General features: G+C 27.9%; 1 protein-coding gene across 3 annotated transcripts in view; it reads left to right on the forward strand.

Moving 5' to 3' along the window:
• LOC129960198 (RNA polymerase II elongation factor ELL-like) overlaps window positions 1–14,820 on the forward strand; it is a 29,333-nt gene extending 14,513 nt beyond the window's left edge. For all 3 annotated transcript variants that reach the window (XM_056073428.1, XM_056073427.1, XM_056073429.1), the window contains exons 8-14: window positions 5,417–5,477; window positions 6,088–6,175; window positions 6,476–6,702; window positions 7,200–7,287; window positions 7,612–8,698; window positions 11,042–11,213; window positions 13,187–14,820. In XM_056073428.1, coding sequence (XP_055929403.1) covers window positions 5,417–5,477; window positions 6,088–6,175; window positions 6,476–6,702; window positions 7,200–7,287; window positions 7,612–8,698; window positions 11,042–11,213; window positions 13,187–13,351 — 1,888 coding nt within the window. In that variant the 3' untranslated portion in view covers window positions 13,352–14,820. The remainder of the gene's footprint in view (window positions 1–5,416; window positions 5,478–6,087; window positions 6,176–6,475; window positions 6,703–7,199; window positions 7,288–7,611; window positions 8,699–11,041; window positions 11,214–13,186) is intronic.
• Window positions 14,821–15,028: the final 208 nt, after the last annotated feature.

Genomic DNA, 15,028 nt, shown 5'->3' on the forward strand with positions numbered 1-15,028 from the left:
GATTAAGATAAAGGGCGATTAATGGATCTTACGAGGAAAATTTAATCTATTTACATAGTATTAATTGTTTTTAATTAAAAAATCGTTCTAACAAAATATGAAAAACAACAGGCAGAAAGTGAAGTTTAAGAGCACATGGAACCAGCTATTAAATTTAATTTTTTGCTCTAACGAATTCCATAGGCCATTCATTGTCTTGGCCTTAATTCCATTAAAAGATTTTAACCTCTTAACTGTGTTTGTCAAGTATGGCTCGTGCATTAAATTGTAATTTTAAGCTAATATTAGCATTTCTAAACATTATGACAAAATATTGGGCATTCTATGAACTATTTATTGATTCAATGCAAAGAATTGTTGTAATATAAATTAAACTCTTTGTGGCTATTTTCCTGAGCAGTTGAGCTAAATTCAACCAAACTTCATTCACTTATTATATAAAACATGAGAAAAAAATATTATTAATTTTTTTAAAATACAAAAATAAATTAGAAATTAATTAAAATGCATTTTTATTAGAACACCTTGAACTACTCTAACACAATTTTTTAAAATTTCTTTTATTTTTTTAATTCGCTCTTTGACAGTTATTTTGTTAATTTAATACAAATTAGTTGTTATATTAAAAATATTTTGCATTTTCAAGATTTTAATCTTGAACTATTCTGGGTATATTAACAACTCTAATGATAGAGATAATTGAGGAGTTTAAGTTCTCAAGTTAAATCTTGTTATGAAAAGATCTATTACATTCCTTCATAAGACGACAAGTGTGATATTATTGCAATTTACAAATTACATTGTTTATTAACCTAGTTGTTGTACTCTGATCTATTTTGATTCTTGTCATTTGCTATAATATTTGATAGTATAGGTCCTCAACAACAACAAAAAAGGAACACCTGTCATTTTTAAAATTTATTATCAGGTTTTCGCAAATTTTGTGTCGCTGACTTTAGAGAAATTCTTTGAAATGCCTATAGAGGTTAGGTTTGTTCCACACAACGTATCAAATTGATTAATCAAGTTGATTAGCATAATTAACTAATATCTTAAATTTTTTGCATTGTGGAAATCAAGATGTTTTGATGAATTGATTTATCATGATATTTACCCCTCGACGAAATTGAATGGAATTCTGATGATAACTTTTAGTTATGGTGTTTAAAAAACACTTTCAACGTTAAATGAGTCTTATGAACTTTTAGTGTATATCAGAAACTTTTATATATTTCTCAAAAAAGAAAACACTTGCAGAAAATTATTATATTTCATAAAGTCACAAAATGTGTATAGATAAAACAAATTTAATCTCTTTTGTGACTTTTTAAACGTTTCACGCCAAAATAAGGAAATTAGTGCTGATTATTTATATACACATAGCTCAATGTTTAGCACTTATTCATAATTATTTTTTTAATTAGATGAAGGATATTTCCAAAATGTCTAAAATCTTTCCCTCAGAGTTATGAAATTATCTCTGCATTGCATTTATGTTTATGAAAAAAATGAGAAATTGCAGCATGATGATGTTCTTGGCCCAATTTATTTGTCAGCCATGCATAACACACACAAAAAAAATGTCTGTCCTCTGCCATTCTTTCAATAGCTCTTACAGTCCTAATATTTTCCTTGTGTTACAAAGAATAGTTTTCATAAGCCCCATCAAGCAGTTTTGTAGATAGTGCCACACCACCAGGAGAACAGGGAATTTAAGCATATTTTTCATCTAAAAAAACCCAGAAAAATGCAGGGAAATTTGAAATTTAGCATAAAAACAGGAAAAATACAGACAATTAAGTATCTTAATTATTTTTTTCTATGCAAATTACGCCGATCTCTAAATGAGTTGTTTATTTTTAAAGTGGGCAATTTCATTTTTGAAAAAAATGGAGATAATTGCAGTTATAGATAGAAATTGTTATGATCTTTTTATGAGTAAACAATTTAATGTAAAAAAAAAAAAAAAATCACATTCTAGTATTTTGGAGATGGAAGTTTTAGCTCTTAACAGTATTGAAAATCTGTTTATTTGAAAGTGGTGCAAGTCCATCTTAGATTTAAATTAATTTTTGATCGAATACATTACTGTAAAATTTAGCTCCGGTTGCTGTATGATGAAGCAGATGTGGCCGTTTGACATCACGTCTGAAATCTAGGGTGTTTCTATCTATCTATCTCTTTGGTAAAGAAAATCAGTGGTTGTACAGTATTTCATAAGTAATAAAAAGTATATCTTAATTTATCTTAATATCTTCATAATTAATTTATATTAATATATCTTAATAATAATATGTTTACTACCAACACAGATTGTTGAATCCAGTGACAATGAAATAAATATCATTGATCACAAATTTCTGTTGTCAGGGCATTAAATTTTACCGAACGATCGTGATTTTGGAGTTGTAGAAACGGCAATCCGGAAAACCATTTCCTTGTATATTCCCCAGGATTACTGTAAAGTAATACGAAATTGTCAAAAATATAATAAATTTTTAGTACATGAAATGAAACCTGGATATATATATAATCCAACCTCTGGAGAAAGCGATTTTAAAAAGAAATAAAAATACCGATGCAGAAACCGTGAATTGTTTAACTCTTTGCTAGGTCAGATTTACAAGGGATGCACCATACAAAATGTTCTACAAAACTTCAATAGAACGAGATGCTGAATTTAAAATTATCGTTTTGGCACCACAATGAGGAAGACCAAGTAATTTCAGAAATATAAAATTATCTTTCATGTATGAAAAAAGGAGATCTATTGTATCTGAAAAGTACAAGGATATGGATTTATTACCATATGTACCTCCTGTTCATCATGAACATTTTAGAATGTTAAATCTTGAATAAAATTGAATTTAATTCTACCTACGTATAAACCGAAGATGTATGATTTGAAATTCTTAATAAAATTGGATTGGTTTTTTTTATGTTATATTTTCCACAAGAATATTCTTTGTTTTGTTTCATTTTTTATCAAATGAATAAATATTTATAAATTTTTGAATAGTATTTTGTTAATATTCTAAAAAAAGGCTGATGCAACTGACTATTTCCCAATTAAATGAACGTTTACAATAACTCATTAACTTTGAAAGTGAGGCAAGTCCACTTGGTTATAATAAAACTCGTATTTTTTTAGTCAGCACTGTAAACACTATTGGATAATAAACTTACATTATCAGGTACCACAAAATACAAAAAAATATATCTATTAATACTTACCAATATTTTTAAATTTATTGAAATGCAAACCTTTAAATATCTCGCAATAACAAAAAATGGACTTACCCAATTTTCAAAATAAACGGCTCCAATATTGCAAGAATTAAAGTTCATAGTCATAGCTTTCAAAAACGACACAATACCATTCGCGATTGTGTAATGCTGAAACTCGTCCATTTTCTCTCCCCCCCCCCCCCCCCTCTTTTTCTGCATCAGATATTGATGCCCAAACATTTGAATTGGCAAAAATAGTTAAATAATTATAAAATCTTGCTTTGTATAGTTTTTTTTTTTTTTTTTTTGTTAAGTGATCATTCAATTATTTGTATCATGATAACAAAAATGTTTTGTGTTTTATTTCACTCGAGTCATAAATTTTCTGTGACTTAAATTAAAGAGCATGAGAGAAAATTAACCTCCAACCCTCTTTAATATATAAATTTTGTCTTACTAAATTCTAGATAAGAAATAAAGATAATTTTTTTTTTGTTTTGTTTTTTCCTGTAACCTTTAAAAAACTTTAATAACTTGCATATAAACCTTTTCATATGCTATTATTTTGAATAATGTTAAATTGTTTGTTGCTTCCCTCGCATTTTCCACTCCTTAAAACGTGTTCCATCAAAACTAGTACATAAGTGCTATTCGCACATTTTTTCGTATCTTTAATATAGAAACGGGAATTTTTTTCCCCCCAGATTTGAGTGGCAACCCTGCAGCATGCAACTCTATGAATAATAGCATATTAAATAAGTCCTAAATGTATCATGTAATTCACCAAGAGTTTTCGATGCTCTCAAGATTTTAAATACGATTTTTCCGTCTGTTCTAAAATATGCTTATGTTAGTTAAGCTTTTTCATTTAATGCATTCGATCCAGTATAGCTTTTAAATCTCATCTTTCCAACTAATCGAATCAAAAGTTTAATAAATTAACAGTTTAGATGTCATAATTAAACTAATCATTTACTGATAGATCTGAAATTTTAACATTTGGCACAGATATACTAGTCTGAGGATTCAACTTATGGAAAATTCCATCCATCATTTTTTTTTTTTTTTTAAATGTTCGGTTCGCAAAGATTTAGGTCTCAAGGTTGTCTTCTTTTAGGCAATTTAATTTAAAACTTCATTCAAATTAATTATTTTGATGTAAGAAAACATAAAAAATTTCATCTTTCTGATATATTACATTTTTGGGTTAATGTGCTCACAGATAGACGGATGTGATTAAAATATGCTTTTTAGTTCAGATACAGAGTTGCTTGAAAGGTGAAGATTTATCACAATCTAGTTATCAGTTTATTTGTGGACTACAGTTCGTTGCTCTGTATTATTCATATAGGGACAAGTAAATTTTATTTTATTTCAAATATTGTTTCATCTTCATAAATATTATCCTCAGACAGTTCTGTAACCAGATAAGTTGAATTTCATTTCACTAATTAACTTTGACTCCTGTAATATTTTTAAATTTTATCATTTTAGTACTAACAGTTTAATCCTGCTTCGATCATTGAAGTAATTAAAATATTGTTAACCTGTATGTAAAAACGGATTTTTAATTAATGAGTTAAACTGTGTATTTAATTGCCGTAAAAATTAAGATGTTTGTTAATTTCTTAGGGCGGAATCAACTAAAAAGGCTGAATGATTAATTGATTTTAGAAATAATGATAGTGCTTCGATATTTAAATAAAAACAAAAAATATTTATAATTTGAAAAGTCATGTTCATATTAAGAATAAATTTGAATCATATTGTTGATTTTTCTGAAATTCCTGTGAGTAAAAACAAAAAAAGTTTTATTTTACTATTAGCAAGCTGATATTTACTTAATATATGGTCCCCAGTGGGTCAGCTTTTCTTTCTTTTTTTTTTTTTTTAGTGGAATTTTCAACACACAAAATTAAGTATATCTCAAGAACTACGGCAAATTTCGAAACAAAATTTCATACACATACATAAAAAGGCCTTTTGTATCAAATTATTGAAAACTTGATTTCTGCAATGGAAATATTTCTAGTTAGTAACTCATTAACATAAGTTACTGAGTTGTACCTTTTTGTTGTTGTTGATTAGTGATAAGTGGTGTACATTTTATATTCTAGACTTATATTATTTGGGTACAGACTATTTGTTTGAAGAAACTATATTTAATAATTTATATCTCTTTTTATAGACGTAAGCAGGAAGCATGCCAAACTGATGTAAATCGGGTACCCAACGATCCACCTTCAAAAGTAAGAAATTTGTGATTTGGTTATTAAAGAATCCATTGAGATTTCGTTTAATTTGTGCGACAGACTGCCAAAAACTATTAAACTATCAATAATGTAAAAAAAAAAAAGAGAAAGAATTATATTTTGCTATTTTTTAAAAATAAATTACTAAAACATATTTGGTGCTTTTAATTGCTAAGAGTATTAAATGTTAGCATTCAATTGTATAAAAATGGCATTAACTTGTTTATCATTACCTTTTTGATTGCTGATATTGAATCACGTAAATACTATTGCTTCAACTTTTTACATATTGCACTGTTTTTAGACTTTCTGTTCACCTATATCAATTTTCATGTTGATGTAAGTTCTTAAAAACCAGCATTATTTAAGTAAAGGGCCAAATCTTCAGAATTTTTTTAATTACTTGCCAACTATTAAATTGAAACCTTATTCAAAATTTATATTATATTTATTTAAAAAATGTCATTCTTAGTATTGTTTGTTGTTGATATTTATTTTTAGGGTATTACTTTTTCAATTCTATTTCTAATAAAATTAATAAATAATTTTATTTAAATATCTGAAAGGCCTTTATTATGGTTAAAACATTTCAATAATTTTTTAACAGGAAAGTTTATTAATGAATGAAATCTTTGCCAATTCTGCGCCAGTCCAAAAGAAACAGAAGAAAACTGGAGTTAAAGAAGAAAATTCTGGTAATTGTTTTTACTTTTGTAATTCTTCAGTTTTTTTTCCTTCTTAATTATGAAACCTGGTTTTTCTTTTTTTTTCAGTTTGCTATCATAACAATTGTTTTAATACTTCACATATACACCACATGAATTTTTTCATTAAGTAAATATCTGAGTTTAATTCATCTAAAACTCCAAAAACTTGCATTTGTTATTACTTTATTGCATAGTTCCAGATTAGATTGTGAATATCTATCATAAGACTTTACTTATAAGTATAATTACTGATTAATATATAATGTAATGAATTCTTTTTTATTTCAGGCGTTCGTTTAGTACAGTATGCAATGATGAATTCGACACCTAAAAATTGCCCTAGTCCTGCTTCTGAATCCAAAAAATCTAACGAGCAAGTTATATCCTTTCCATCTGTTAACAAGAAACAAGACAGGAAGAGGGGAAAACTGGAAAATTCTTCTTTGAGCAATTCAGAAGAAAAGAGTCCCACTGTAATAAATAAGACAAAGCATGCCCTTGAAGATGTTTGCACGGTAGTGAAAATTACATTATTTTGCTACTTTTTAAAAATAAATTGCTAAAACATATTTACTACTTTCAATTGCTAAGAGTATAAAATGTTTTCGTTTTTCCATATAAAAATGGCATTAACTTTGATTACCACTATCCTTTTTAAAGTTCATATAGAATCATGTAAATACTATTGTTTCAACTTTTACTTATTAAACTGTTTTTCTACTTTCTTTTCAACTCATATCAATTTTCATGTTGATGTAAGTTCTTAAAAACAAGCATTATTTAAGTAAAGGGCCAAATCTTCAGAATTTTTGTAATTACTTCCCAACAATTAAATTGAAACCTCATTCAAATTTTATATGATATTTATTAATAAAAATGTCATTCTTAATGTTGATATGTATTTTAAGTTATTTCTTTTTCAATTCTATTTCTAATAAAATTAATAAATAATTTTATTTAAATATCTGAACTGCCATTATTATGGTTAAACATTTCAATAATTTTTTAACAGGAAGATTCATTAGTGGATGAAATCATTGCCAATTCTACGCCAGTCCAAAAGAAACAGAAGAAAACTGGAGTTAAAGAAGAAAATCCTGGTAATTGTTTTTTCTTGTAACTCTTCAATTTTTTTCCTTGTTAATTATGAAACCTGGTTTTACTTTCTTTTTCACTTCGCTGTCATAACAATTGTTTTAATTTTTCTTTGCTGTTTTAATACTTTACATATACACCACATGAATTTTTTTAGTAAATAAATATCTCAATTTAATTCATCTGAAACTCCTAGAACTTGCATTAATTTTTATAACTTTATTAAAAAGTTCCAGGTAATATTTAGGTTATGAATCTGTATCAGAAGACTTTACTTATAATTATAATTACTGATTAATGTAAAGTTTAATAAATTTCCTTTATTTCAGGCCTTCGTTTAGTACAATATGGGATGATGAATTCCACACCTAAAAATTGCCCTACTCCTGTTTCTGAATCCGAAGAATCTAACGATCAAGTTACATCCCTTTCATCTTCTTACGAGAAATATAAAAAGAATAGAGAAAGGAAGAGAAAGACGAACCAAAAGTTGCCCTTTTCTTTGAACAATTCTTCTTCGGCTTCTAAACCTTCACAATCCACTTCTACTTCTCTACCTTCCTTCTTTTCTTTGACCAATGCAGAAAAAAACAATGATTGGTGTTCCATTGTAATAAATAAGACGAAGCGTGCCCTTCTTAGAGATTGTGTTTCTAAAACAGAAAAACTTTTTTCAACTTCTGCTCCTCCACGTTCACGATCCGCTTCTGCTCCTCCACGTTTACGTTCACGATCCGCTTCTGCTCCTCCACGTTTACGTTCACGATCCGCTTCTGCTCCTCCACGTTTACGTTCACAATCCGCTTCTGCTCCTTCACCTACTCTTTCCACTTCTGCTTCTCCACCTTTTCATTCCCCTCCTGCTTCTCCACCTTGTCATTCCCCTCCTGCTTCTTCATTTTCACAATCCGCTTCTGCTTCTGCACCTTCACAAGCCTCTTCTGCTGCTGCACCTTCACAAGCCTCTTCTGCTGCTGCACCTTCACAAGCCTCTTCTGCTTCTGCACCTTCACAAGCCTCTTCTGCTTCTGCACCTTCACAAGCCTCTTCTGCTTCTGCACCTTCACAAGCCTCTTCTGCTTCTGCTTCTCTACCTTCTCATTCTGCTTCTGCTTCTCCGCCTTCACAATCCACTTCTGCTTCTCCATTTTTACAATCCTTTTCTGTTTCTTCATCTTCGAATCCAGCTTCTGCTTCTTCATCTTCGAATCCAGCTCCTACTTCATCTTCGAATCCGGTTTCTGTTTCTTCATCTTCAGATTCCGCTTCTTTTTCATCATCTTCACATTCTGCTGCTTCATCTTCTCATAGCGATCAAGTTTCTTCAACATCAGATCCTACACGTTCAATACTGCGTCGTATGTATAAAATTCTAACTTCAGAGTCTTCAGATAATGATGCTAATAATTTTAGAAGGTAATTTTTTTTTAAGTACTTCTTTTAGTCATTTCAATCTGTTTATTTAAGATTTTTACATAAGTTTTAATTCCAATACAAAAGTCAGCCTTCATATAATTTAGTTAATCACCAATAATAACCAAGAGAAAATTTGCCACATTTGTGTCAAAAATATTAAGTTAAATCTTATGGTTGTTCCAAATTTTCCTAACTTATACTTCATCAACCAATCATCCATACCAATCTACAGTCTTGCCATCAAAGTTTCTAGAAGTTCTGCTAATATGCAATCAATAATTTTTTAGAAATGCTGTGCATAAAAATCCTTGTTAAAAATAAAAATATTCTGTCTTAATTTAGTATTAACTGTATTTTAAGATTTATACAATTGTTTTTTGGTAATCTCTTTAAATATAAGTTCTCAATAACGATATGTCATCTGTGTCTATCAGATAATTTTTTTTATGCTGCTTAATTTTTTTAAAAATTGAATTACTTTAGTTTATGAGTCTTGCAAACCTTTAGTTTTTCCCACCATTTTAAAAAAACTTTCAGTCATTAACAAGAACAAAACTGCAATTCTTTTTTTGCTTTTTCTATAAGCCAGACATCTCACTTTTATGTCACATTCATGTATATTAGGGGGCTTCTCTCGCCAAGTTCCAATCGGCAAGTTATATATTCCTCTAACCATTTGTTTAGTGCTGGAAGTTTAATCTTTCCATGTATGGGTATGTTCCGATCCACCTACTTCCGATTCAAAACGCTAAATCCCCTGATGAGAATACTCTTTGCTTATATCGCCAATATTGAATCAATTTTTCATATTTTGCCACCAACTTAGCAGCTTCGGGATCAGCTTTTCTTTTCAAATTGCCAGATTCTCGCTCCATCTTTCTTTGCATTTTTCTTTAACTGATATCACTGGAAGCCCCATTACTATTTAAAATAAAAAATGCAGGTATTCCTAGGTATTCAAACAATTGCTAGTGAAGAGTCGAAAATTTCTCATGGTTCGAGAAACGTAAACCGGAAAGTTATTCATTAGTGTTGCCACAAATCATGTGTCTTAATAGTAAAATTAACAAAAAATACTATTAATTTGATGTTAATAAAAGCCCTACTTTTTCTTTTTTTTGTGTGACCTTTTCACATCCAGTGCATTTTAAATATTTACTATGGCGTAATAATAATTTTAATTAAATACTTCCTATTGTACTGGCAAAACTAGCCTCAAATGTCATTGGTCAAGTGACTCGCTCTCTATAAATGCCAATCACAAAGCGGATAAAACGTAATGTTAACATAAATTTTTTTATCTATATATACATACACACACACAAATTGACCACTCTTTTTGTGGTCTTATAGCTAATTTTTAAACCTTTAGTGGTACAAATAAAATTCTATTTGGAAAATTGCTATGAATGACAGGAGAAATTATATTTTATGTTGTTTGAGTCAAACATATTTCTCAAAAAATTACGAAATCTAACTTTTGAGATAGTTTCCTCATCTTAACGCTCATAATAGTAAAATATTCTTCTTGTAATATTTACAATAAAATATAAATTTCATTCTTTTGTAATTAAAACTGTTCGAGTTATGAAACCGTGGCAATCTTTATTTTAGAAATAATGAAAAAATAGAACTGCAAAATCATTATATTAGAAAAGAAATAGATGCATCACATGAAGATAATATCAAGGGTTGAATCTAAAAGCATAGGAGGAATTTTGAGAAGTGGTACAGTTTATTAAAGCACTTTTTGAACCGAAATATGTGGGCCGAAATGATTATGTTAAGGCATACGCACAGACTTAAGATAGAATTATTTTAAAGAAGTATTTTGCAATAAGTTTTGCAATTGTATAATTAAACGATGTTTTTCTTTATTTCTCTCATATATTTATATACGTTCGTGTGTTTCTTATTACATCCGTTTCGCCAATTTATAAAATATTTTTTTCAATATGTTCTAAAAAAGATTTTTAATTTTATTGAACCTCAAACTTTATCCCTTGATTGGAAGTGTACTTGTGTTGTAAAATTAAAATGTTACCATTTCTTAATTCTCCGGCAGTCAGTTTCTTGTAGCAGTTTTCCTTTGCTTTTGGTTCCTGATATTCTATTAAAAGAGTGATTTTTTTTTTCAATATGTTTAAATTTGTCCCATGATTTTAGATTTTCGTTTTATGTATATTTTTTTCAAAATAATAATTGTTTGAAAATTGTATGAAATATTTATTCTACATATTTTTAAAGAACAGATATGTATTGTAAGTTTCTCTGAAATTTTAGAATATAACAAAAATAATTGCTCACTTTCACTTGTATAACATGTAAAATGTTCTCTTTTAGGAATTTTACTAAAATTACTTCATTGGAGCAGAGAAACAGATATAAAGAATTTTTCGATCATCAATGGCCTGTTTACACAGCATTCAAGGAATCTGTGATGAGTGCAAATGAAAAAATGGCACATCTGGAAGAAAATTTGAAAACTTTATCAAAAGGAACTCAAGAATATGAAGTAAGCAATTTCTTTCTAATTATTTATTGCATATTATTATGATATTTTATTGATACTCTACAGGGCCAGTTATTTTGATGTGATAGCTATTAGCATTGCATAATAAACTTTTAAAGTGTACATGCAAATGAATCTTTCAACTGAAGAATTTCTTTCGATGAGCAGTTTTAAAGAAATATATTGCAAATATCGATTTCATCTGTAGATTTGAAGGTCGTATTCCTGTTCAGCTTCTTGAAAAAATGATATAGAAAATTTCAATATACTCCTTTTTACTTTTATGTGCATAATTATAATCATCAAAAAGCTTATTTGCATGATTTTGATAAATTGACTTGCTTTAGATCTTCCGAGTTTTAAAAATGCATTTTTGGAATTATGCCGTTGTTTGGACATGAAAAATCGAAAATGAAAATAGCCCAGAATAAAAATCCTATTCTAAAGGCCATGCTTATTGGAATAAGATAATATAACAATGCAATGAGATGAGTAAAATTTGTCATTAAAATTCCAGGCCGGTTTCAAAGTTTGGATCCAAGTAGACATTGTAAGGGGTCCAAAAAATATTCTCACTATTAGATAATGTTTCTATCTGGATGGGTTGTTATTTCATTAATAATATTTCAGATTAACTAATGAAAGCTGTTAAAGAAAATATCATGCACATTGGCATGTGCGTTGGCAGTGCTTAAGAAATAAAATTACTACTTGTTGTGCACATATATGGAAACTTTAAGAGCTTTGCTTCCTTGGAATAGAATCTTGATTCATAATATTCAGGAATATTTAAATTCTCAAATCAAAACTAATTACTAAAATAGGTTAAAAAAAAATAATGATCCAATAATAGAAAGAAAACAGACATGACACAGGCTTGGAACAAAATAAATGAATTTATCCAAATGAAATAATAGAAATGCTTAAATATCTCATCTCTTTATATTATTTTAGGAATTTAAATAAAAATATATCTCCGATAGGATATGTCATCTAATTGGGAAGTTAAATAAATTTGTATGACGAAGGGTTAAAACTAATAATTAAAATTGAGTTAAACAAATGGTGATCTACTAAAAGAAAAAGTAAGTTATAACTGGATGCTATTAATATGCACATTTATATTCATTTCTGGGTTATGTAAGCTCGCATGATATAAAGTAATCATTATTTGTACTACCCCTGTAAAATATATATAACTAAAAGGATGAAGGATTTTCTTGTTAAAAGAATTTTAATAAGAAATTGGTGAGGTGTTTGGCTTGTGAAGCATGAATCGCGACTCATACCAAAATAGTTCTTCCATAGCTGTAAAAAAAGGAGATAATTCTAAAGAATTATTGAGCAATCTTTTTTTTTTTTTTTTAAAAAAAAGAAAACTAATTTATTATCATGGAATAATCAAAAACTAACCCGGTTTTCGTGCTTCTCATAGGATGTAAAAGCGTCTGAAATCTTTATAACCCATTCTTGTTTTTTACTCCTGTAATTTTATGTAATTAAGATTTAGAAAATTGATTTTGTTAGACAAACTTGCATGATAGGTTCATTTTATGTTATTGTAACAGTATGCTTTATGCTATTAGTGTTCTTTTGTGGTTATTGATTTTTGAAATTTCTAAGAAAGCAAAAGTCGAGAGTAATAAGATTCATGGGTTGCAGTTAAAAAAATCAAATTTTTTAAATATAACTTTTGCATGTAAACAACGAAAGGAAGACACCCTACCGAAAGTATTTTTAGAATAATAATATGCAAATTTAATGTCAACATGTCTTAATTTTAAAAGAATATAATCAAATTATTTTCTTTTATTTTGAAACTGACTACGATGATTTATAGCTATGTTTTTAATATCTGGGTTTGATTTAACAGACACTTTAATATATTTGTAAAAACATTAATGTGCAGAAGTTTTATTGTATTGATTATTTTACTTTTATAAGTAAATTAACTTTTTTAAAATTTTATTTTTCAGGCTGCTTTGAGAAAATTGTTTCAAACTTATAAGATGTACTTTGAAAAATCCCAATACAAAGAATGTAGTCGATTACTGGTGAAAATGAGACAGAAATTATCTTACATAAGACGTCTTATTCGTGAATTTGACATTGAACATTCCAGAAATCATTCAACTTTTTAATTTCTTTATGGTAGGAATTTAGATGCTATGTATTCATGTAGTAGAATGTTCTTAATGCCGTTTGTTACTTGGTGCTTGTCTTGCACCAAACTTTTTTAAACAGTCTTCCCCTGGCTGTATTTATTTTATACTTGAAATTGATTTCTAAATGGCAACCATCCTTATTTCTCCCTTTCTAGTTATTGCCCATTTTCATCATGATGAGTCCTGTTAGTTAAAATAGTACTTTACCCACTGTCATCATCGAATCATATTGTTAATTTATTATGAATAAATGCTCTTGGCATGTTTTTTTTTCTCCCTTTATTAAATAAAAAACATATGGTAACAAGTTTGTAATAATTTTCTCTGCAAATTCTGCCAAATATTTAGAGGGTATAAATCATTTTCATGACTTCAATTTCTTTGAGATTTAATATAGGATAATTGAAGCATGTGAATCCCCCTCCCCTTTACATGAAAGGAAGTTTGTTTTATGAATGTAAAATATGTAGTCAATGTTTCATTTTTGTGATATTTTTTGAGCAACTAAGCAAAGAAATTTCCTTTATAAATTTTATTGTATTCTGAGAAAAGAATTTTTTTTTCCCCCAAACCCCCAGTTTTGTAAAAAAAAATTTAATGGAAGAAGACAAGATATTTGTACAGAATATATCAGTGTGAAACATTTTAGTCAGTGTTTTAATAACTTTTGTTCATTTAAAAAAATAAAAAAGCATTTATAAATAAGCATTTATTATATGATGGACAAATAAATGTTTGAAATCCTTTCTTGGGCTCATATTAGTAAATAAAATTATTTAAATATTTTGGATGACATTTTAAATTATTATTGAAAACTAATTACGTCAATTGCATTTGTTTGGTTTTTCAGTGAATTCTTAAGAATCTGACAGTATTGATTTCTTTTGGTTATTTACTCAGTTCTGGTTGTTTATTTTCAAGTGTTTTTATGTTGCTCAAATTACAGATTTCTTGCTGACTATCCAAATAATTCTGTGCATTGAGTTGTTATGTATGCATTTGTAAGATTTTTTTTATGTAGAGCATTCCTTTTTTTTTTTTTAGAAATTTTTTTAATGTTATTACAGAAATATAGAAAAATATTATTTTTGTTGTTGTAACTTTATTAATCTAAGAAAAAAAGTCTGTATTTGCAATAAACATGAGAAAATAGCCTTTCTGTATCCTTCAGGGGCAGTTGGCTCATTTTACTTTAAAGCATAATTCCAAGTTGTAATCATTAATTTGACTCTTCTGTTACATTTAATGGAATTCATATTAGGTATATGAATATATTGATATGTAGATCTCAACATATTATAAAGATTATAAATCTAAAAACTCATCTCTAATTGTCATTATTGAATTCACATTATTAATACATAAGTGTTTATTTTATTATTTTGAAAAATGATTGCTAATAAATGTATTCTTCAGCATGTTTAAATAAAGAGTAATAAACTTTTTGTGCATACATTATTTATTGATTTATGTATTTAAAATGAAAATTTCATAATTATTGCTTTAATTTTTATGAAGAAAATATTATATGTAATTTTTTTAATTATTAATGATAATTGTTTTCATAAAATTTCCTTTTTACCTTACTTTGAATGGAACACAAAATGGAGAATATATTTCAAAGGTGCTGCATGTCATTGGACCAAATTTATG

This window comes from Argiope bruennichi, chromosome X2 (genome assembly GCF_947563725.1).
Source record: "Argiope bruennichi chromosome X2, qqArgBrue1.1, whole genome shotgun sequence".
NCBI classification, from domain to species: Eukaryota; Metazoa; Arthropoda; class Arachnida; order Araneae; family Araneidae; genus Argiope; species Argiope bruennichi.